This window comes from Rhynchophorus ferrugineus, unplaced genomic scaffold (genome assembly GCF_030347505.1).
Source record: "Rhynchophorus ferrugineus isolate W39M unplaced genomic scaffold, kcgeb_rfMv2 rfM2, whole genome shotgun sequence".
NCBI classification, from domain to species: domain Eukaryota; kingdom Metazoa; phylum Arthropoda; class Insecta; order Coleoptera; family Curculionidae; genus Rhynchophorus; species Rhynchophorus ferrugineus.
The window spans coordinates 72,103,980-72,129,052 of NW_027472581.1; the positions used below are offsets into that span (position 1 = coordinate 72,103,980).

General features: G+C 30.4%; 2 protein-coding genes across 2 annotated transcripts in view; one reads left to right on the forward strand and one right to left on the reverse strand.

Moving 5' to 3' along the window:
- Positions 1-25,073, forward strand: part of LOC143190363 (uncharacterized) — a 108,345-nt gene that overhangs the window by 35,361 nt on the left and 47,911 nt on the right. The gene's annotated exons all lie outside the window — the stretch shown is intronic.
- LOC143192014 (uncharacterized) lies at positions 1,977-23,889 on the reverse strand. Its single transcript, XM_076397474.1, has 13 exons — positions 23,654-23,889; positions 23,255-23,598; positions 20,160-20,464; positions 16,770-16,982; positions 16,452-16,703; positions 16,202-16,384; positions 12,065-12,336; positions 11,632-11,975; positions 11,542-11,571; positions 7,934-8,151; positions 4,447-4,659; positions 4,139-4,390; positions 1,977-2,278 (listed from the first exon to the last, which is right to left on the reverse strand). The coding sequence occupies exons 1-13, from the start codon at positions 23,771-23,773 to the stop codon at positions 2,091-2,093; spliced, it is 2,934 nt and encodes a 977-aa protein (XP_076253589.1). The 5' UTR covers positions 23,774-23,889; the 3' UTR covers positions 1,977-2,090.

Below are 25,073 nucleotides of genomic sequence, written 5' to 3' on the forward strand. Positions count from 1 at the left end.
ATTTTTTTGGATGACGAATCAAGACAATATGTTCACGATAATCCTCATAATCGTCAATCAAGGGCTTCAGTAATTGATCTTGCATAAAATTTGGCCAGGTGAATGGTTTATATCAACTGACAAAGGTATTATTTTATTAGTAATTCTTCGCTCTGATATTGATTGTATACATTGGCCCTCATTCTGAACATGTTAAAAATTATGTAAATAACTAAACCTCTTCTAGCATATTTCTTTTGCGATCTGAGCTGGTATTCGCAAAAGAGATATCGTTTCTCCACTGCTTTTCAACCTCCTAGTGAATGTAATTAGGTAAACATTTGTTAAAAGGTGACTTGGCGTTCAATATGATACTATACACTCCTTGACCAATCTGATGTTATTAGGGTTCAAAATAAATCTCAACGTGATCCATTTAGAGCAAATGTAAGAGTTTAAAAATTTCAGTAAAACGGGAGAAAAAAGTGGCATCCGCTGCTCAAGTAATAGGTTGAATTGGTTTAACTACAGGTGATACTTACTTCGAGAGTGATATAGTCTGATATCTGTTAGCTAGGGCTTTTGTTTATCATAGAAAGCGTTCTGAGGGTTGGTTACTAATATAGTTGAAATATAGTATGGTACCAACAACAACGTATGGTTGAGAAGTAGAGAGTCACCCGCGCGCTGGATATGGATTGATGATTATGATGATTAGTAAGCATTAAATTGAAATATTTGTTGAACTATTTATTTGGGTAATGGTTTCTTGTAATAAAATCAGTAAAATTAATAGCCTGTGTTGAGGGTAGAATATAGAAAAACATCCAGAGTAATACTTAAAGAGAAATTCCATATAAAGGATATGCATTTTATAAATTTTATGTGGTATAACTTAAATAATACAATCATAAATCTACTGATAGTACTGATGTAAAGTTGCTGTTAAAGATACTGTTAATATGTGTCAAACTTTACTAAACCGAACCACTTTCCTGCGAACAAGTGTTTCGAATCAAATGTTGAAGGTGACATGTCGCATTCACCATATTGTATAAGCATTTATTCATTTATAGTGTTTTGTATTTAACATCTTTATTTCTGCGATATTTATGGATACATTTCCATTTTAATAGAAACGAATTTCTTTCTAACTCTCGTTACGAAATTTTTTTTTAATTTTAACGCCACCTCTGGGTCAAACTGACAACTTTTCACCTCATCCTTGTAATAAACTCTATATAAAAGATCGTTATAACATCTATATTTGTTATACTTTTCTTATCAAATGGCAAAACATAGTGAAAGGGTATAAAAATTATAAAAAAAATTATGAAAATAATAATCTTATTAAAACTTTTTACTAAATCATATTTGTTGTTGTTGTTGGTAAAATGCGTCGACGTTATTTCATATGAATGTGTTTCTATTGATTAAATATATATTATTTTGTGATTTTGTGTACATTCAATTTGAAATCAATTTGAGCACTGTTATATCAGAATAAATTCATAATAAAGCTGAAATTGTTTTATCGAACGAAAATACAATACAGTCGAGTATAAAAACCGAGAAGGCCGAAAATAGCTATCGGCATTTAGGACTGTATTTTTAATCAAATAATGTAAACAACAAATTATCCAACTAAAACGTTTTGAATAAAGAAAAACGATGTATAATTGCACCTTTTGTTTCAATAATACCGTTAAAGCTTTTCTCTTATTGTTTGTTGGTGTCATATATAAAGTTGTAATCAGGTCTTGCGGATTATAACCATATATGACAAAGGGGGTTTTAATTAAAATATTTCATTTAAAACAATTTCAACACACAAAAAATACGCTCTAACCCAATAATTGTTATTTAAAAAAATATATGGAAAATTTTTCATTAACCCAATAATATAGATTTAAATGGATATAATATACTGAAATTTATTGTTTCAGGTAAATATAACCTACAATATTTTTATAATGAATTTAAAAACGTAGTCAACAATTGTTTAATAATTTTTATTTAAGAACTAGTATCTGCTACATTTTTAGAATAATAACGTTTTATAAATGTTGATATAAACAAAATGCATAATAGTTTAATTAATGCAGTAAATATTATATTTTTGTGGGATAATTAATTTCTAAAGGTGTAATTACTAATGGTATGCCCACAGGTGACGACAAAGTTAGACATTTTGGGTCAAATTTAAGTGGTATTGGCGTCATGGAACACGTGTCTATTTGAAAATTCGAAACAATGCTGGCAATACCTATTTTGACGTTTAATAAGCCAAATCTATTTCCTAAAACAAGAAAAACATTATAAAGTGTATGTTGGGTATCGGAATTAATTAGTATTGTTATTTTATTGGTAAAAAATAATTTAAAAAAATTGTTGTCTATCGCGAGGTTCGTATCAGTCGCACTTTCGAATTATTTTCTTTTCTTTCTTTGTCTTTAGATGATTGGGATGTAATTGTTGAATTATATGTTGCGGGTATTCATTGTTAATCTAACTTAACTACAAATTTATTGGTTCCTGTTTTGTAACTTTCAATTAGCTATTAATCATTAAAACGTGCAAACGATTTTCAATATGCTCAGAAAATATATTAGATTAAATTATGGCTGAATAGTATCATTTTCAGATTAAAGTAGTGTGTTAACACCGCTTAATTTGACCTAAAATCAACACAGTTTCTATAAGGATACACTTATACAACTATTTTGTAACTAAGTGAAGTTGGAGATCATGTGACTTTGGAATGTTTTCAGATCTAAAGAAAAATCATTTTGAAAGTACTCGCGTCGTATTAATAAGTAATCTAAAATGGAACATATGAATACCGTTTGAAGAATTCACTCCTGTTCTTGCAGAAAAGTTTAAAAACTCGACAACTTTTTCATAGATTAACTATACTAAATTATAACGAATTCATTGATTAAACTTCTGGACAAGTTCACTTTTGTCGAGTAGTTGCGGTAGTTCGACAATTTTTTGATCACATAATATTAGTGGATGTTCAGCAACCAATATAAATGAACGAGAACTGATGCGTTCCTTCAATAATTCGATTAAGGATGTTTAAGAGTAATTTGAATATGAATGATAAGAATGGTGTTAGCTGATAAAATATCATGATTTATTGTTGGGTGATTTACTTGGTTTAGGTGTCATAATAATTTTCACAAAGCTCCACTGCATGGTTATATATTACACTCATGGTGTGGCTCTAAAGAGTTGACCTCTTGTTAGAGAGTGACATGTTTTTAAGACTACTAATAAATCATTTTAATTATTTGTTGTTGTTCTTTAAAATATTACTTTTTGGTATATTTTCTCCATTCCATCATACAATTTAACGGTTTTAATTATCAGTTTTCTTTCAGTTTTCACAAAAACATTGTAAAAATAAGTATAACTTGCCTCAATATATTTTTGTGTTGAACAAGTAAGTAAAATATCAACAGACACAGACGTTCAGCTTATTATTCATAGCACTAAAGAAATATGAAAATTATAAAAAGCGCTATAGACAATTTTGATTATACTTGCCAGAAGACATGTGCTGTTTTCAAATGGATTGCAGCTTTTTTATATTCACATTTAATTATTTTTTATTTATATATTTATATATTCATTATATACTGATTCATTTTAGCTTGTTGATATTTTATAATATTTTTTTACATTTTTTTACATAAATTTTTATTTTAGTAAATTGTTTTGAAAAATTACATTTGGGTTTTATTTTAAATTTAATTGGTCAGTAGAATGTGACGTCAGTGGTTGGTCACGTAATGCGTATGAAATCATCGGCCTACGAAATGCTTTCCTAATAAAATATTTTCTTTACAGCTGCCTGTAATAGTAATTTAAACTAACCAATGAAATGCATCGAAATGATGTTCTCAGCGCCTTTCTGCTGAGACCACCCCAAATAATAATGAAATTATTTGTATTAAGTTAATATATCTCTATATATTACTCTATGATGTTTGGCTTTGAAGCTTGATGCCAGTATAATAAAATGACATGTAATTTCGGTAATTCCTTTCCGGTACACATGGTAATTATATATTACATACTATTTAAACATAATATAATATATGATTCATAAAACTTATTAATAATTAAACCTTTCTTTGTTGATATACGATACCTAAACATGTCCTAGGGCCGGCTCCGAATGGTAGATATGTAATTCCATCTTCATTTATTCGACTTTTGTCCGCAAACCTGTCCGGATCGAATTTATAAGGATTAGGGAAATATTTCTCGTCGTAATGTAAACCAAAAATGGGTATATACACTCCGATTCCTTTCTCGATTTTTACACCAAATTCCGGCAATTCGAAGTCTTCCGTACAGCGTCTATCCAGAAACGGCAAGACCGGATATTTCCTCAACGTCTCTGCAAGCGAAAGCTTTGCCAGTCGGAAAAGATTTGGTAAATGGGAAAATACAAACCGCAAACTACCATGTCCAAGTATTTCAATTCCTGAATTTGTTCGTATTGTAAACTTCCACATTGTTCGACAGATTCGAGAATCTCTTTTCGTAGTCGGTCTTGAATAGATCGAGAGTTACTTAATTCGTACAATGTGAATGCAATAGTGGTGGAGATTGTTTCAAAACTAGCTAAGAATATTTGGATTGATTGAGCTAGTAAATCTGAGTCATCTAAAAATGAATAAATAAATACCATAAATAAATAAAGTATAGTATATATCATATATAACAGGTCAATTTAAATGTCCCCTGAATAGTAAAAAACATTTTTTAGGCAATTTTTTTTTATTCAACATAATATCCTTCAAGGGTGATACACTGATTATAACGACCCTCCACATTTCCTTATAAATAGTATTGAACTAATCATTCCACACAGGAAATATAAAATTACACGCAGTTATACCAATTATAATGAAACTATATTATAATGATAACTTTATGTGTTTAGTACACTGTTTAGCAATTGTATCAGTATATTATATCGCTTGAAATATATGATCTACACATTAATTTTAAAGGATTTGTAACAGGTGGTTTTGCTGTGCATTAAATCGTATCTGGTACATTTGAAAACTAACTTCAATGTTGAAACCTCACTGACAAAATTTGTTTTCAGTGCGGTGAAAATGTCTGAATTTGTATCGAGTAAATTGCATTTGTCGGAAGCTCTACTTTTTACTTGAATTTGAAGAAAAAGTCGGCCGAAAGTAATCAAATGTGGTGTAAAGCTAATCACAACAATGCTATATCGATTCCAACATGTTAATTCTGGTTCCGACGTTTTAAATAGGCGATTTTGATACCTAATCAAAGAGTGTTCTGGACAAGGAAAAAAATATAAGACGAGGATTTCAAATTAGTACTCGAGCAAACCGTGAATGGGGGTGACTCTAGCCATCTATACAACAACTTGCGTTTGAGCCGACTACTTCGCGAAAAACAAAACAAAGACAAAACAATATCATTCTTCAGCATGATAACGTTCGATCACATGTTGCAAAATTGGCGGAAATATACTTGGAAATATTAAAATGGTAATTTCTCCCCACCCGTCGTATTACCCAGATCTTGCTCCTTTTGATTTTGAGTCGTTACCTCACTGAGCAGTACTTCACTTCTTATGAAAATACCAAAAGTGGGTGGATTCTTGCACAGTCTCAAAACATACATTGTTCTTTCGAGATTTAATCTGAAATTACCCGAAAGATGTGAAAGTAATGGATATCGATGGACAATACGTTGTATAAAACACATTTCATAATAATTTTTCACATTAAACTTCAAAATTTTTTTTTTAATTAATTTATATCCCTAATATATTGTGTTATACATTAAATGTGATAATACACTGGAAAATTAGAGTACTGTTAACTATAAAATTTTTCAGTAACAGCTAGTCCGTGTAGAAATGGAATGAATCAATTCCTGTAGGTTAGTGATTATTCGACTAAAAACCTACTCTGTCGCTAAAAATGGTTTCTTAACCAAAATTGGGTTTCTAGTGAAGACTGATTTTGTTAATTTCCCAGAAACCAATACAATTTAATTGTTTCAGGCTACTAAGATCGACCTGAGCTTGTAAAAAATTCTGTATATAAGCAGAATACATTTATACAGAATTGTTTAAGTAGATATTACGAATAATTAGTAAGTACGAGTTCAATGTAACATAGACAGATTTAATAATGATTATGACGATTCAAAATAAAATTGTTTGATTTTATACGACCTTAATATAATATTTTGTAAATAGCAGCAAATGTTGATGTCATTCTAAATCCAGTAAATATATATTAAACTACAACAATACTGCAGTTACTTAGAACCAGCTTAAATTGACAGGACAACTATATTCACGTTTGTCAATTGTTACGATATTATTATTGACTAAGTTGGTTCATATAATAGTATAAGATAGCATCCAAGAACATATATTTTGTAGGCTTAATGGATACTGAACAATAAGTTTATGGGGTACTGAATGAAATTAGTTTCAGTGTATACTAGTAAGATTTGATTTTGTTTACCAAACATTAAGAAAGGTACAATCGTAAAGTTTGCGAGATACCGATATTGTCTATTGTCTAATAAAGAAGGGTTTAGCGTCTATGCAAAGACTAGTTAATCAGTGCAAATATTTTCAAGTACTATACCCTCGATTTATTTAAGCTGTCTACGGGATAAAAATAATGATATGATGGAAATCTAGTTAAATAACTTCATCCATTCATTCATCTATTAGAAGAATATCAGAAATTGAAATTGAAGATGAGTTATGTAACCAAGAAATTATTGTTTTCCACTTATTTAGATCTTTAAAAATTACATTAGATTTAATAAAATAATTATTGGGTACTTTTTGGTGATTCCTTAATCTACTCGTCTAGTTTACTTTATTAGAAAGACATTAGCTAAACTATCAAACTTTGTTTACTGTATGTTCTCAATTGGTTTCACTGAAAAATAACCAAAAATATCCAATTATCCAAATGTAGATCAAGCTAATATTAATGATTAAAAATTGTAAAAGGAAGTCTAAAAGGGGTTAGTCTCTGACAGTTGTGTTAAAATTTGTGTGAGCTCAAGCTGACAGGAAAACACTATATGGAGACTCTTTTCTCCATTAGGATATCAATACAATTACAAGACGACTTTATGGAGTCAAAATTACATATACATGCTCAATAAATATTCAAATGACTTAGATTAGATGATTTTAAACGATCTGTACTACTTTACTGTGTTATTTAACAAGTTTGTTGAGAACTATTTTTCAATAATTGAATAAAAAATTTTACACCATTTCAACATTTCACTCAAGACTTATTTGGGTATATAATAAATATCCTATTTATCAATAACGAAAGATAAAGACGCTCTAGTGCGATTTTAAAAATTATTTAAGGTGTATAGTGCATTATTTTAGGACTACAGATGTCTAATACAATAGTCTTGGATCAAAATAAGAGATTACAAAACAATGTGAAGTTGGTTATTTAAAAATCTGATATGGAAACATTAGTTTTTGGGATTATTTTGTAGAACTTCCGAATCATTTCACAGCCCTAAAATATTTAATGCGAAAAAGTATGTTCCTGAAACGAAAATGCCATAGCTGCTATAAAACAACATTTTACAGATCTCGAAAGAACACAAAAGTTCTCATATGAAGTAATTTTTCACAAATATAATCCTATAAATCCCGAAATACCATATTTATGTGTCGATTTCCGCGAAATTATTGAATTGCGTAGGAAATGGTAATAAAAAACGTCTTAATATAAATGTTTGATTCGCGACTTGTTAAAAGATTCAATAATATTGGAAGCAGCTTATAATTCATAACACCAAATCGAATTAAAATAAAAAAATATTTTTAATGAAAATATATGTACTATATGTACTAATGTGTAATATATGTACTGCTGCTGAATATACTTACTGAAGTCTTCATCATATTTTTCATTCTCCCTCAGCTTGAGCATTAAACCGATAAAGTCGGTGTCCTTGACGCATGCCGTTGATTCTCTTTCTTTAATTACACTAAAGAACATTTTACGTAAGGAGTCCACAATATCCGGACTCACATATCTCACTTTGAACAAATCGACAAACACAGGAAGGAAAAACGCCAAGGATTGCCGAATAATTGCCGTCAATCTAAAATATAAATATATTCAATTTTTGCCTAACTAAAATGATTTGTGGGTTATTTTTCAACAAATATTGTAGTCCAATGAGTATTTTCACATAAAGTGTTTTAATAATATATATATATATATATATATATATATATATATATATATATATATATATATATATATATATATATATATATATATATATATATATATATATATACTTGTTTTGCGCCTGTGTAATAGAATACCTCTTAAATAGTTGGCCCGATATTGATAAAATTTGTGTGTGTTTAACACGTGAATTGAAAAGTTCCCGGCCTACTATAGTAAAACACATTTTTTTGGCAAAATTAGTTTTTTTTCAACATAATTCCCTTCAAGCGTGATACACTGATTATAGTGACCCTCCAACTTTTTGATACCATTTTTGTGGTACGGTTTCTCCTTTGCTTCAAAATGGGCCTCAGTTTCGTCTACCCTTTTATTCGACAAAAATTTGTTCCCAGCGAGCATTTTTTGAGATCTGAGAACAGGAAATAGCCGCTAGAGGCCAAATCTGGAGAATACAGTGAATGAGGAAGCAATTCGCAGCCCAATTCATGGATTTTTGAAACGGCGCATTGCTTTGGTGACGGCGGTTTTTCGCCGATTTCGTCCTTCAGACGGTCCAATAACGCTATGTAATAGTCACTGTTAAGGATCCTTCTTTTTTCAAGGTAGTCAATGAAAATTATTCCACGGGCATCCTAAAATACAGACGACATAACATTGCCCACCGACAGTTGCGTTTTCCCACGCTTTGGAGCCGGTTCAACGTGTGGAGTCCACTCGGGTGACTGTGGATTGGACTTGGGAGTGAAATGATGGAGTTATGTTTCACCCATTGTCACATATCGACGCAAAAACTCGGGTTTATTACGCTTGATCATCTTCAAACACTGCTCCGAATCATCAACTCGTCGTTGTCTTTGATCAAAAGTGAACTCGCGCGACAACCACTTTGGAAAAAGCTTTCTCATACTCAAATATTCGTGAACAATATGATGTACACCTTCAGTTGATATCTTTAGAGCGTTTAGAGTATTTTATGGATCTTTCAAATGTTTTCGTCGGTAACAACCTCTTTTGGGCGTCCATTGCGTTCACCGCCTTCGGTGCTCATTTCACCTTGTCTAAACTTAGCATACCAATCCTCGATGGTTGATTTTCCTGCGATAGTGTTCGAAAACTCGGCATCAAGCCAATTTTTTGCTTCAACTGTATTTTTTCCCTTCAAAAGCAATATTCTACCAACACGCAAAATTCTTTTTTATCAATTTTTTTCACAATAACAAAAGTCGCTTCACTCAAAATGCTATAGTTTCCAAACTAATGGTCCGACAGCTGTCAAATGTATAAACGCATCTTTTGAGGGTTAGGGCTAACTGAAAAACATATCGATTTAATTCTAGTGGCGACATCTATGTGTCAGGCCGGGAACTTTTCAGTTGGCCTATTATGTGAATTGTTTTGTGATCACAATTAGACCCGGTAAGTGATTGCGATAAGGTTCCAGGAATTTTTAAAATCATTTTTGATTCCAACTGGCCTATATCTGTCAGAGTGACTTTATCATGATAACCATTGCAATAATGGCGTTTATTATATATAGAATAAATTAATTATTAACTATGTCTTAATCGGCTTAGTGAAAATTTTGCCTCCCTTTTCGAAAAAACCGGAGACATTTAAGGTTTTGAAATTTGGCTCCGTTAATTGGCGAATAATTTTTAGGCCTTACATTTTTGTGTAATATGCGCTATAAATAAATAAATTTTAATACGCCCAAATCAAGCAACCAGGAATATTGTAGGCGACGATTTATAGTTTTGGCTGACGCACTGCCCGCTGCAACTGTACCGCAGAATGTCGGCGTGCAATTTTGAATCGGAAGATAAATGCTTACATTTTACATTTAAAACTATATTCAAACAGAGTGTTAGTCAAACATTATTAAACCAAGTTATTTAATTTTAAGTAGTATTTTTTAAGAGTTTGTGTTACTTTAGTTTATTTCCGTATTGTAATATTAAAGAGTTATGGCAAGTTTATATACTAATGGAATATATATATATATATATATATATATATATATATATATATATATATATATATATATATACATATACATATACATATATATATATATATATATATATATATATATATATATAAATATACATATATATATATATATATATATATATATATATATATATATATATATGTATATATATATAGTGGTATTAATTTTTTATTCATTTCAGGTTTTATTAGCAAATGCTTTTCTTAAAAAAGTACTAACCGAGTATTATAAGTTATAAATACGTCAATTTATACATGAAGAATTAAAATAAATGTTGCAAATAATATTAACAATTATAACAGATTTGGGGAATTTTAAGTCTTCATTTGTTTGTGAGTTGTTTCCACGTGAGACATAAGAGAGAGTAAAAGGTAATAGATAAACAGAAGCCATAAAAGTCAAATTAAAGATGAGCAACAGTAAAATCGAATAATCAGCAGTTAATCAGTCTGGTATATTTATTGCATTTGTATTACTGAAAAATATGGATAAAGATATACATACATAAGTGAATGTAGGGCAGCAGTTAAAATGAAACTAACTACATAATTTGCATAGATGGAACACATACGTGAGATAGAAGAAATTAGGATTTAGTAAAAGTAAATTTGTAGACATTTTAAAGTACTGATAAACACTAAGGTGCTCTGTATTTATGTTTATCATTATTCATCATTTATCAAATACATTTCTGATCTTATATTGAAAGTACTGTAAAAACAATTTTTAGTAACATATTATTTTTAAATTATTCCCTTTACTCTATTATATGACAAACATGATTAACTAAACAAATTTCATCATTTCAAGCCACAGGGCGATAATTAGTTAATATAAAATGCCACGTCTTCGAGGGTGAACAGAAAATATTGGCAAGCATATATAATAATAAAATGCCGAAGTAGCGAAAAGCTTAACGGACTATGTCAATTTAATAACATATATATAAATGAAAGTCGAGGGCAAGATAATGAACCTCTTCAACATAATATATTGTGACAACGAGTACAATATAACAATCAAGTTCGGGTTTGATGCCGAAACACATGATAGGCAATATGGAAGAAATATTATCACTGTCAACCATTTAAGAACAAATATATGATAAAATATATGAACCACTAATAGATATGGACAAAATCAATAACTGAACAACGGAAAGAGTGATTTTTAGAAAGTGGCGATGAGAACATATTTACTACGATACTTACATTTTTGTCTTATTTAAATATATATATTCTCTCTATACAAAAAAAAACTATTAATATAATGCTGAAGACTTACCCAGGAGTGAAAAATTTTCTACCAAGTTGGCTAAAAACGCAAAAATTAATTATAATACAAATAAATTATACTATATTATCTTTTACTGACCGAAATTCTGCATTTTCATTTTCAAATGACTTTGCATCAACAGCAAAAGCGCAATGGGCTATAACATTGGTAGCATACTTCGCGCATACCTCCTTGATTTCAACGATACTACCAATCTTCTGTTCTAGGTATTTCGTCATTTGTTCAGCATTCTCCCGTATGTAAGGAAACATGAGTTTGAGCTTAGCATTACTAAATATTGGACTCAGTTTAGATCTAGAACGTCTCCAATCTGGATTTTTTTGTACAAATATCATTTTCGACATAACTGGATCATCTTTAGACATAGTGAATATATGATCCTCAAAGTTTGTGAAGTTTTTAATCAGGATATGTTTCAGAATCTGAAAAATAAATCGTTATTTCAGTAATATGTTAAAATTAATAATTATCTCTTTAAAGTTACCACTTGTTTTAATGTTTGTAAACTTACTTTGGGGGATTTTACCACTAGAACTGGCTCGTCAAAGGCATATATTCCTAAATAACCCATATCCATCGAATTGTACATTTCTCTAAACCATTCTCCTGCTGTTTGTTTAAACGTGAACATAGGAAGCAAATTACCAAATATCGGAATAGGTTTAATATATGGTACATTTTTCTTCTTCCAGTAGTTGAAATGTCTAGTTGAGCTGATGCAAATAATTATGAAAATAATAAGAACTAAACTTAGTGTGATAATCCACAGAGCCATTTGAAAAAATACAATAAATTAGTGTGATTGTAACAAACTGGTTTATATATTGTTATTTGCTGCAAAGGTGTTTCACAATTGATTCATATAAATACTTGACTGTCTATATAACTTGGTGATTAATAAGTTCTAGTTATCATTATTTGGTAATAATTATTGTAATTATCAAAAAAATTGTTTATTACATTGTTTATATCGAATTTTATTTTTAGGTGTGTTAATTTTAGGTCATCATAGAGGAATGTACAAGACATGTAATGATTAAAAATTATTTACCGCGTAATATCAATAATTAAGTATAATATATGCTCTACAGGTCTTGAGAAAATCCTATTACATTATATAATATTGTAGTTCAGATTTTTGCGTACTTATACTCTTATATACTTATATGGCTTGTTGTATATCTCGACGATAGCTTAAACTGGAAACATTACGTTACACAAACAGCTGAGAAGATCAGACTCAAAATCAAGCAACTGTACTGGTTGGTCGACGATACTCTCAAATAGACCTGTAATAAAAATATTGGTAACTGGATAATATTTCTTGATATCTGCTATACATCAAGAAATTTGATCTTTGACGATAGATGGCTCTCGACGAATGTTCATTTGTCTGAATGTGTGTTATGACTTGCTTGTTTGTTCATTACTATTTTTTGGAAGGCATTTACACGGAAATAAAAAACATTGATTGATTAAAACATGCTTATTTCAAGTTTGAAAACTGCATGTGGTCGACGGAAACATGAACACAATATTAGGTTAGGTCAGGGTTATATGGAAGTGTCGAGAAAATTAATTTATATATAGGAAAGAGAGAGGGAGAGAGAGATGTCGTTGTGCCGGTCATTTATACCTGGACACCGCATGGTACTAATCCCCTAACGTTGCCAATCTTAGGACAGAGTGTGGATGCATTTGTGGTTGACTAAAGGGTAGTAGTGGTCGCTATAGGTTTATTTCGCAATAAATACGCTGCATCGTTGGTGCCAGATGATATAGCACAAAAAGTGTATGGTTATGACGTTCAATACGTCATGCTATAAATACATTTTGTATAATCTATATACTATGTTAAGCATCACGAAGGAGATCATGAAACATTGCCTCGGATCTTCAATGAGTTCCACAAATCATTTTATATTCACACAAAGGTAATGAAACATGTTGGGTAGCATGTTGATAAAGGTTTAATAAATTTTCGGGCAGTATATTCAGTTGCCAAAATTTCCCAAAATGATGGTTAATGTACAGGCAAATGCAGACACAAGACTAAAATCAAGTTTCACAAGTTTCTTCCGTTTGAACTATTTAAAATCCCAATTGATGATTTGGTGTCTTAATTTCCAAAAACTTTGTATAAGATTTCTAGCCACTAGTTGAAATAGAAGATAAAATCATGCTACTATAATAATTTATCATGGTTATTGCAATAATACACATTTAGAGCGATATCTTGGAGAAAAGAGATATTGCTATCACTACATTTATTTGTAAATAATTAATGTATTATGCTCATAATAAGACTAAATTGAATAATGGATGGCCAATTAAATAAAACAAACTTTAATATTGATTTGTATTGTAATGTATTTGGTGCAGAACATTTCAAGAGCTTAACAAAAACATTGAAAAACATTGGTAGTCATTGACTTTAAAACATTGCCAAATATATTTTTGAGGCCATAGTTGATTTAAAAGCCAATGTTTTGTCATTCTGTATGGAACATCACATCGTGATATTATCGTATTTATCGTTGACGACGACCTTACCGACATCTTTTTTTAAGTAAAGTTCTTCTGTGGATTAGCGTCATTTCTTGAAACCCAAACAGTAAACAAATGGCGTCCTCTGTCGTGTTTAACTTTGAATTTCTGAGTTAGTCATGTTTGATGTTGAAATTCGGCAAATTAAAATCTGCGAATAAACGATTTATTGTACATGGCGAGGAATTAGCTGCCTTGGGTTGTCCTGCCGATTACTGGAACTATATTCTTGGACAATTTAACATTTTTTGTTATAGGGCGTACTGTTTAACTTTTGTACTTATAATAGTTTTGTCGATACAATAACATGGCCGTTACAAGCTCGTAACATAATCTATATCAGATAAAGTTATTATTTATAATTTCATATTGTTTAAGTCACTTTAAATTATGTTGATGAATATTTAAAAGACCTAGGTATATCCACTTAGAAGTAAAACTTTCATTATTACAATTATCAGAAAAAAATATGAAAGCTAATTTTATTTTTACACTTGTTAATTTTGGGTCATCATAACATGGTGTGCGTTATATGTTAATGATACTTGCCATATTATGAACTGGATTATGTATAACTTATGATATGGCAATTATGATGTTTATTATCAAAAATCCTGATACATTAAGAGAGCCGTAGAACATTATGCAATGACTATACACTCTATTTTTTGATACATTTTTTTCTTGCCAAGTACTAAGTTTCAATTTAAGTCAATTTAATTCCAGTGTTTTTCACTATTTTTGGTATTATAGTCTGAACTTTTCTACCTTCTTCCTGCTATCTCACATTGTTGTTAAATCTTTAGGGTTATTGTTATTGTTACATTATTACTTTTGTTGGCAATTACTGCTACAATTATATTGATAATACATAATTTGTGTAAAGCTGTATTTGTTTTTTAGCCATAAATTATGACTCACTGATAAAAGTTAATACAGGTTGCTCTTGTAACCTATTTGTTGTTTGTAAGAAAATTATATAAGATATGGTTTAATTTAATAATATTTCTTTTTGTCCCTAAAAAGTCCGTTAAAGAGAAGTTATTAAACAGTACATCTTGTAAAGTATGTTCGCTATCGATATTGATTTAGGAAATTTAAGTTAAAAGGAAAAACATTTGTGAAGGGTATCCTAGGATAATAGCTTTCCTGCGTTGACAGACATTCTGAATCATAGCCTCCATCCTTTATGGAAGAAAATGCAAAGACAGAACAGATGCCAGATAATATGATAGTAAATTGGTCATAAATGAAAGATATGGAAAACTGGCTCTAAAATAAAACAGGTATAAAAATTGAAAGATATGAGATATCGGATATGAGGTATTGGAAAGAGATAGGGAAAATAAGAATCAACAAAGAGGAGATAAAAAGGAAAAGGGACCTCAGGAAAAAAGAGAAAATGTATGAAATCAAAGGAATAGAAGATGATGATATTTGTTAAGTTATATTATTTTTTCTTTTGATATCAATATTGATTCGTTCTCCTATTAATTAACCTCCCATTGACCTAGTAAAGTAATTTATAATAAAGGCATTAAAATGCATTGTCCTTTACATTATTATAATTTTTTTGAGAAAATTTATATATATATATATATATATATATATATATATATATAGCAATCAAACAAATTATATGCTAAAGCTTAAGCGATCTGTATTTATCATTCTGTCAAAAATTATAAAGGTCAGGGTTTGTGTATTTATTCAAAATATTTAAACAATAACATAAACATCGTGTATGTTTGTTTTACAAGATAATTTTTGGACTCTGTAGATATATGGTTCATTCATAGAAATATATAAAGAGTCAAAATACCATTTAAAACTTCTTAACCTGTGTGAAAAACTATTACCAGTTACTGAAGGACTTTTGTTTGAAAAATTGAAGTAAATGTATTCTAATTATGTTCTAAATCAATTTAAAAAGTCACTGCATGCTATAGTGATAATATTTAATATTATCGCATATTTAATTTGTGGTTGAAAACTATCCAACTAATAAATAATTAAAACAATATAGAACAAAAAAAAATACTTCGTTTGTACTTGTAATAAGAATTGAATTAAGTAAGTTAATTATACACAAATGTAGTTCATTCTTTTCCTTCATTAGTTGTTAAAGGAGATATTTTCAAAGATATTCCTACTGGAGATGATAGTGTTGGCACTTTGGGATCAAATGTTAAAGGGATTGGTGTTTCTGGACAAGCACTTAGTTTGAATCTACGTAGAATACTGACAACTCCAATTTTGACGTTCAACAATCCAAATCGATTTCCTTAAAATTATCATGATGTTAACAAATCATTAATTATGATGGTTTGGCTATTAGTAATTAATGATACCTATGCACATTCTGGGTCCCTCCCCAAATGGGATATAAGATAATCCCTCTGTATTGATTTTTCCTTTATCTCTGAATCTTTCCGGATCAAATTTGTGAGGGTTTGGGAAATATTTTGTATCAAAATGTAATGCGTATAAAGGTATATATACGGCAGTCCCTTTTTTAATTGTTAAATTTGTACCTGGTACTGGAAAGTCTTTATTACATCTTCTATCCAAGAATGGTAAAACAGGATACTTCCTCAGAGTTTCTGAAATAGAAAAATTAATGATTGAGTGGTTATTTAAGATAATTAAATATATAGAATTTTACTAACCGTGTACTACCATATCAAGGTATTTTAATTGTTGTATTGCTTCATATGTGATACTTTCAGAGGGGCCTGTATTGTTCATTATTTCCTCTCGTAACTTGTCCTGAATGTTTGTAGCTATAGCGATTTCGTATAATAAGAAAGCGATGGTTGAAGCTACTGTCTCAAATCCGGCCATAAACATTTGAACTGATTGAGCTAGCATCCCATCATAGCCTGAAATATGAAATAATTTTAATTTTCACGGTTTCGATTGGTTAGTCTGCTTTATGTTTTTTCTAGTGAACTCTAGCTGCGATTACATATACTAATGATTTTATTAACATTATATACTAATGAAGAGGGTGGCTCTTCTTTGAACTGGGAATACATTTTGATAAGAGAGAATTTCTAAATAAATAAACAAAGAAGTATAATACAGAGTACAAATGAAATTAAACAATATATGGACATATGAAGATAATTTCTAGATTAGTTCGGGGACCTAATAATATTTTTTATGAATGTAGATAATTTGCTTCATTCAGTTCGTTTAAGTATTTCGTCAAATATGATTGTTGATTGGAAGCAAAAATATATCTTAATGGGTCAGGGTCACTTTACATTATAGACAAAATATTACAGTATTACCTGTAAAATTTTGCTTATTCTATTATCCATGATCGGATGGACATATCTGTAAAATAAAATAACAGCTATTTCAATAGCTAGATTGTGTATGTTATTTTCACTCGATATGTTGTTTTATTTAATTCAAGTATAGCATCCCTTAAATTTTATATATTTGTATTGACTGTTGTAAAAAATATTATAGATAATAGTTTCTTTTTCATGACATCCTGCGACATGGTGAATCGTTTGGAGCTTATTCACATAAACTTTTGATTTTAAAACACTCCATAAGAAAGAGTCTGGTGCTGTTAAATCCGGATATCTGGCTGGCCATGCTAAATCGCCACATCGCAAAATTAGGCTTTGTGGAAAAACATCATTCAATAAATGAGTTGTTGTGCTGTGGCCATCTTGCTGAAACCACATGTCCTTTAGTCCTTGCGCTTCCATTTCAGGCACAAGAAAATTTCGAATCATGTCTTGGTACCGCTCAGCAGTAACAGAAACACCTTTGGTCATTTTCAAAAAAATAGGGGCAATGATGTTTCCAGCATGAGTACCACACCATACAGTTGTTTTTAGTGGATGCTATGATGTTTCATGAATTAATTGAGCATTCTGGGTTCCCCAAAACCGACTGTTCTAGTTATTTACGTGGCCACCGAGAAGAAAAAGGACTTCATTGCTCATAATCAATTTAGACGTAAAATCTTCAATTTCACCAGACAGCCTTAGGATTGCGTTACTGCACTCTCATAGATCATGATTTTTCAGTAGCAATTTTTGGACTAATTGAATTTTGAACATTTTCAAATCAGTTTTCAAAATTCGCCTTAAACTGCGTGCAGAAACGCGTAACTGGGAACCACATCTCCGAATTGATGTTTCTGGAAACTCTGCAACATTTTCGCGCATCAGAGCTACTTTTCTAGCGTTACGGGACATCCGTTGCCTTCCAGAATGACACCTGTCTGCTGCCGTATCATACTGTCGAAAACACAAGTGTAAACGATAAATGGTGGTTTTGGGAGGCACTGGATGATTGGAATATTTTTGACGCAATTTCCGCTTAGTTGCAATAATGTAACGATTATTTTCAATAAATATTGTCACTATTTCTGCTCATTCTTGTGGCATATTATATATATATATATATATATATATATATATATATATATATATATATATATATATATATATATATATATATATATATATATATATATATATAAATTGTAGGTTGGTCGGCAACGACTAGTAACAATGTAATAAATAAATTAAAGATTAGACTATATATATATATATATATATATATATATATATATATATATATATATATATATATATATATAGCCGTAATTAGTATTTGTATTTCTCATGTATTAAAACTGAGATGCAATCAATATTCTGATTTTTCAATAAAATACTGACGCCTGGTAAATATCCACAAGAATTCTATAAAAAGCTATCTTGCTTACAGCTTATTTAAACATGCTTGTTTACAAGTAGTTTTAGAGTCAATACGTCCATACTCCTCAGCATATTCAATTTCATCGCCCAAAGATAAATACACCACTATGATCCTATTTGTGTATCTATATAAATTTATTGATCTTGTTTTAATCTCATATCGTTCATAGCAACAGAGTTTCAAACTTTTATCTAGTAAATTATAAATCCGTAAAAATTCGCTTGCGCTAAATAATTTTTTCTTCATTTAATTAATTAAATTATTATTATATAAATTATAATTATTATATATTGGTAAATGTTATTTTAAAGGTCATATGATCTATATATTATTTAGTTTTCTAAACTTTTTGTTCACTGTGAAGATAAATTTTATAATGACGTATTAATACATTTCATTAAGGTCATTTCTATATTGTAAATTAGTGGGTTTTATGATATTTTTTGGAAACTTCATTTGACGATCGTATATATTATGTAAAGTTATATCAAATGAATTCTAAATTATTTTTTCAGTCAATAATTTAATGTAAATTAAATTACCTATTTGAATTATGTTTGCTTATTTGAATTTATTGGCATCACCTTTTTTCAATTTAAAGTAGCTGCAATAAAAAATACTGATTCAAAACGTCCCTTTTTACAATAGATTATGCTAGTATCATTGAAAATGTCTCGGTAAACGCCATCACTAAATGTTTATCAATGCTTCAGCTATATAAATTACATGAATTTATTTTTATTGGCAACTATTTTAATTTAGAGGTATCGAAAAAGCAAATTTAGGTCGGTCATTTTATAGGTCTTGATGCTGTTTGTGCTATATTTTCTAATCTACTCTAAGTTTGTATAAAATATGAATGACGTTGAATTCTATATTCTTCTTAATCTTTCATTTGACATCCTATCATTAAATGTAAACTCCAGATAGATGAGTTAAAATTATGAATTTCTGAACACACTTTGCGAGAAATGAAAAAATAAGTCGGTTTGTCGGCCTATGATCTCTATGGTTTTTGGTGATTGATGCTAAATCTCCTATATTGATTGATATCTACTAAAGAAAACTTTTAACTATAATAGGCAACACATGTACAGTGCGGATTTAAGATCATGTAGTTTGGACTTGGCAAAACATGGCTAGATATGGTCCCCAATGAAAGTTTTATTTCAAAAGATTTATATTGTGAAAAAATGGCTTATTGAACAATAGAGGAAATGGCCCAAGTGGTTTACTTTATAGACTTATGTAGAAATATTTTTGAAATAACTTATTTCCTACTTTTTTAGACACAAAACAAATCAACTTACTGAATGATGGATTATCCTTATAAATTGTTCTCAAGTTCAACAACAGGCCAACAAAATCGTTTTCTTTGCGGGTTGAAAGTTGCTCTCTTTGTTTCAACACTCCAAAGAAGATATCTCTCAAGGTGTTAGTAATTTGAGGATTTATCAGACAAATATTGAACATCTCCATTAACGTCGGTAAAAATCTCGAAGCAATATGTCGGACAATAAAATCTAGCTTGAAAGTAGACATAACAGTTAAGAAATCCAGAAGAATGAATGTAGTTTGTACATACTTAGGAGAGAAAAAATCTCGACCAATTTGCCTGAAAAATAATAATATACATTATTAAGAGGTATTATTATTTAAAAGCAATAGTGTTTATTATTTAGTTACTAAATCCTTTTTGTTTTTTTTTGAACATTAATTGTACATGATTTTTTTTAATTACACATAATTTTATTAATTGAAAATATAAATTATATTTAGCTTATTTCTAGAATGCAACATCTTATTTGAAACTTTTTACAAAACTAAAAATGAATTGGATATGTTACTACTGTGAAATGTTATCTAAGTCTATAGTTCTGGTTCATAGTTCCTTGCATTATGTTGAAATAGGGATGCCGAAAAAATATCCATATTCTTGGCCTTTATTTTTATCGGTTATATCGGTATTTTTGTAAGGCGGTAAGTTTCGATTTCGATATTTTTTCAAAAACATTAAATATACTTCTTAAACATTATAAAAAACTATTTAATACTTTTTAATAAACCGTATATTTTAGCATTTAGTATATTTTGGCACTTTATCGTAAGGATGTATTAAAAATATTCACATATATTGCAAAACTGTATAATTTTTTTTAATCCCATATAATGATATAATTTTAAAAGTATCGAAAACGATATATCAATGATTTTTGTAATATGGATATATGGAAATATCGATGTTTTTCTTGTTGGCCGACACCCCTATCTTGGAATGAAAATTTGATTTATTCCAGACTACTTCTAATACTAATTCATTATACTTCTTCATACTTATTTAATTCGTATAACAAAATATTAATCTTTGAACTCGTCAATCTAGATATACTTTTCTTAGCGTATTTAATATAAGTTGAGAAAAGTTTATAAATATAAATATTTTATATTCTTAAAAAAAACAAAAACAAAATCATGGTCACATAGTCTACTAACACAAAAGGTAAGATTAGATTTCAGTAAGTTCGATTAAAACTCGAAATAGAAAAAAATCCTGTAAAAGCTAATTTTGATAGTAAGGATTGTAACAGAAAGTTATGCTCAAAGAACCTATATACTAGGAGAACAAACGTTTGATGAACGACTGCTATAAACTTCAATAAAGGGTAGACAAGCTATTGCTCAGTTCATTTGAGTTGAGAATTTGGTTTGTTTAGTTACTTTGAACAGCAGCTATGATAAATAATTCATTTTCAAGCCATACATAGAAATATGGTCCGTTCTTCATTTGAAACGCAAACATCGACTTTTCTTGGTATCCAATCTCATATAACAGGTCAATTGAGAAGTCCCCGGTTTACCACAGTAAAACACATTTTTTTGCCAAAATTAGTTTTTTTTATTCAACATAATTCCCTTCAAGAGAGATACACTGATTAAAGCGACCCTCCAACTTGTCGATACCATTCTTGTAGTATGATTCGTCCTTTGCTTCAAAATAGGCCCCAATTTCGAAATTCGACGAAAATTTCTTCTCATCGAGCATTTTTTTGAGATCTGAGAATAGGACATAGTCGCAGATCTGGAAAATACGGTGGATGAGGAAGCAATTCGAAGCCCAATTCATGGATATTTGCCATCGTTTTCACTGACTTGTGACACGGTGCGTTGTTTTGGCGAAGCAGCGCTTTTTTTTTCAAATGCGACCGTTTTTCGGCGATTTCGTCCTTCAAATGGTCCAATAACGCTATGTAGTAGTCGCTGTTGATGGTCCTTCCCTTTTCAAGGTAGTCAATGAAAATATAGACGCCATAACCTTGCTAGTCGACTGTTTTCCCATGCTTTGGGGCGGGTTCATCGTGTACAGTCCACTCGAATGACTGTCGATTGGACTTCGGGGTGAAATGATAAAGCCGTGTCTCATTCATTCTCACATATCCATGCAAAAAGTCGGGTTTATTACGCTTGATCACCTTCACATACAACTCCGAATTATCAACTCGTCGTTGTTTTTTGTCAAAAGAGAGCTCGCGCGGCACCCACTTTGCACAGAGCTTTCTCATACCCAAGTATTCTTGAATGATATGATGTACACGTCCAGTTGATATGGTTAAAGTGTCGGATATTTCATTCAATTTTAATTTGCGGTCATTCAAAATCATTTTGTGGATTTTTTTATGTTTTCGTCGGTAACAACCTAGAGGTTGTTGGGCGTCCACTGCATTCGCCGTCTTCGGTGCTCGCTTCTAAACTGCAACACTTCTAAACTTAGCATACTAATCCTTGATGGTTGATTTTCCTGGAGCAGTGTCCGGAAACTTGGCATAAAATCAAATTTTTGCTTTAGCTATATTTTTTCCCTTCAAAGCAATAGTTAGTCAGCACGCGAATTTCCTTTTTATCCATTTTTTTGACAATAACAAAGTTGCTTCACTCAAAATGCTATAATTCACAAACTAATGGTCCCAAAGCTGTCAAATTTATACACGCATCTTCTGAGGGTTCGGGCTAACTAATGTATGGATTTAATTGTAGTAGTGCCATCTATGTGTCAGGCCGGGAATTTTTCAATTGACGTGTTAAATAGTTTAACAATATAACATGGTGGGAGATCAGCTCCAAAATAATGCAATGTAAGCAAATGCAATATAAAATTAGCATTATACATCAACATTTTAAAGAATGTCATTGACTTTTTCAACGAGTGGACGGTCAGGTTGAGTCCCATCGATATTTCCAAACTGAAAGTGATCTGAAACCTTTATTTTTAACGAATAATAATTTTTAAAAGATTAACCGATTGCCTTCTTTATATGTAGTGTATTCGATTGACTGTTTGCCGTACAAATGCGCTATACTATGATTTATAAACAAGCTTGAAATTATATTTATTATATATTTAGCTTACCTTAGAACAGCATCGTCATGTTCAAATGATTTGGCATCTACAGCAAATGCGCACCTAGCTATAACATCGGTGGAATATTTCGCACAAACCTCTTTTATTTCTACTGTTCCATTTGCATATTCAGACATATAATGAGTCATTCTATCCGCAATTTCTGTCATTAAAGGATACATGAGTTTAATTTTTCCAGAAGAAAACATGGGGGTCAGTTTCGTTCTAGCTCTGTTCCAGGAGGGGTTTTTCTGAAGAAACAGAGCCATGGAGGCGAGTTCATCTTTTGAGGAAAGTACAGGCGTTCTGTCCTCAAAATATGCAAAATCTTTCACGAATATACTTTTCAGAAGCTGTAAATATTATAAGTAGTGTAAAAATGTTGTACCTATGGGTTATTAATAATACCTTTGGAGATTTAATGACCAAAATAGGTTCATTAAATGCAAATATACCGAAGTAATCCGCGTTAATCGTTTTGGATATTTCATAAAACCATTCTCCCATAGTTTGGCGTAAAGACATCATCGATAAGAGATTGCCAAAAAAAGGAAATGGTTTTACGTATGGTACATTTCGGATTTCCCAGTATTGAAAGTTTCGGGTAATATAACGGTAAATAAGATAAAATACTATTGTAGTGAGGCTTAAGCTTACGTACCAGCTGTTCATCTATAAAAATAATTAAATTAATAATATTTTTTATTGATATAATTTTAACAAATATAATTTAAATTCATCAAAATTGCAATGGTATAATCAAAATTTTACGGAATACAGAACAGTTATTGTCAGTTATATTACACACTGTGTTCTCTTTCTATAGTTGTTGAGTAATATTAGCTGTGTATTTCAATTAATCTTAGTACATCTTTTCTACTAGCTTCTATAATAAAAAAATTCTTCGTATAATAAAGATATATGACATATTACGTTCTATACGTTCTTTTAAGATCTGGAATATATTTGCCGCTCGTAATGGCATCAAGAATATTACCTACATGTGGGTTTCAACCTACATGGGAATCGAAGGTAACGAAAGAGCCGATTATCTTGTGGGGAAAAGGGAAGGATCATTTTTGGAAAACCTTCTATACTGGAGAAGGGACCTGAATACATATTGTACCGTACTGTATAAAAAAATGAGACTTAATGATCCCCAATAACAAATTGTGCGAGGTAAAAGAACTGTTGTTTTACCAAGGTCTAAACATTTGTAACTATAGCAGGCCTAAATGGGGTATTTTTTCTAGACTCAGAATAAGCTACTACCGGCTGACTCATGAGTTTCTACTCAATGGAGAATATCCGCCCGTCTGTAATAGATGCAGATTCCCGCTGAGCATCAAACACATCCTGGTTGATTGCCAAATGCATTACCTCCAAAGACGACTCTCTGGCCTGAAAGGATCTATAAAAAAACTTCTGCAATTCGAGAACCTTGAACAACTGATGAACTATTTGGCTGCTATCGGAGTACTCCAAAACATATAATAGATTATGAATACTACTACTGTTAACTTATGAATTTGAAACTTCTCATTCCATATTATTCTCATACTTATGTTAAATTAACTATAAGGTTTTTGTTTTGTTCTTTATATTGTTTGTTCGGTAATATTAAAATGTAACGATGTACTGCATAGGTCTTAAAGAGCCCTCGAGGCCGATGGGCCTTTTATGGGTTGAATAAATAAAATCTAATCCAAATCGAATATATTTCGTAATTTTCAATATTTCCTTTTAATATTTCTCAAAGTGTTTAGTGATTATTTCAATCAGTTACATGCAAGCATGAGTATCACTGTCAGTGCTGTAATGCGAACTA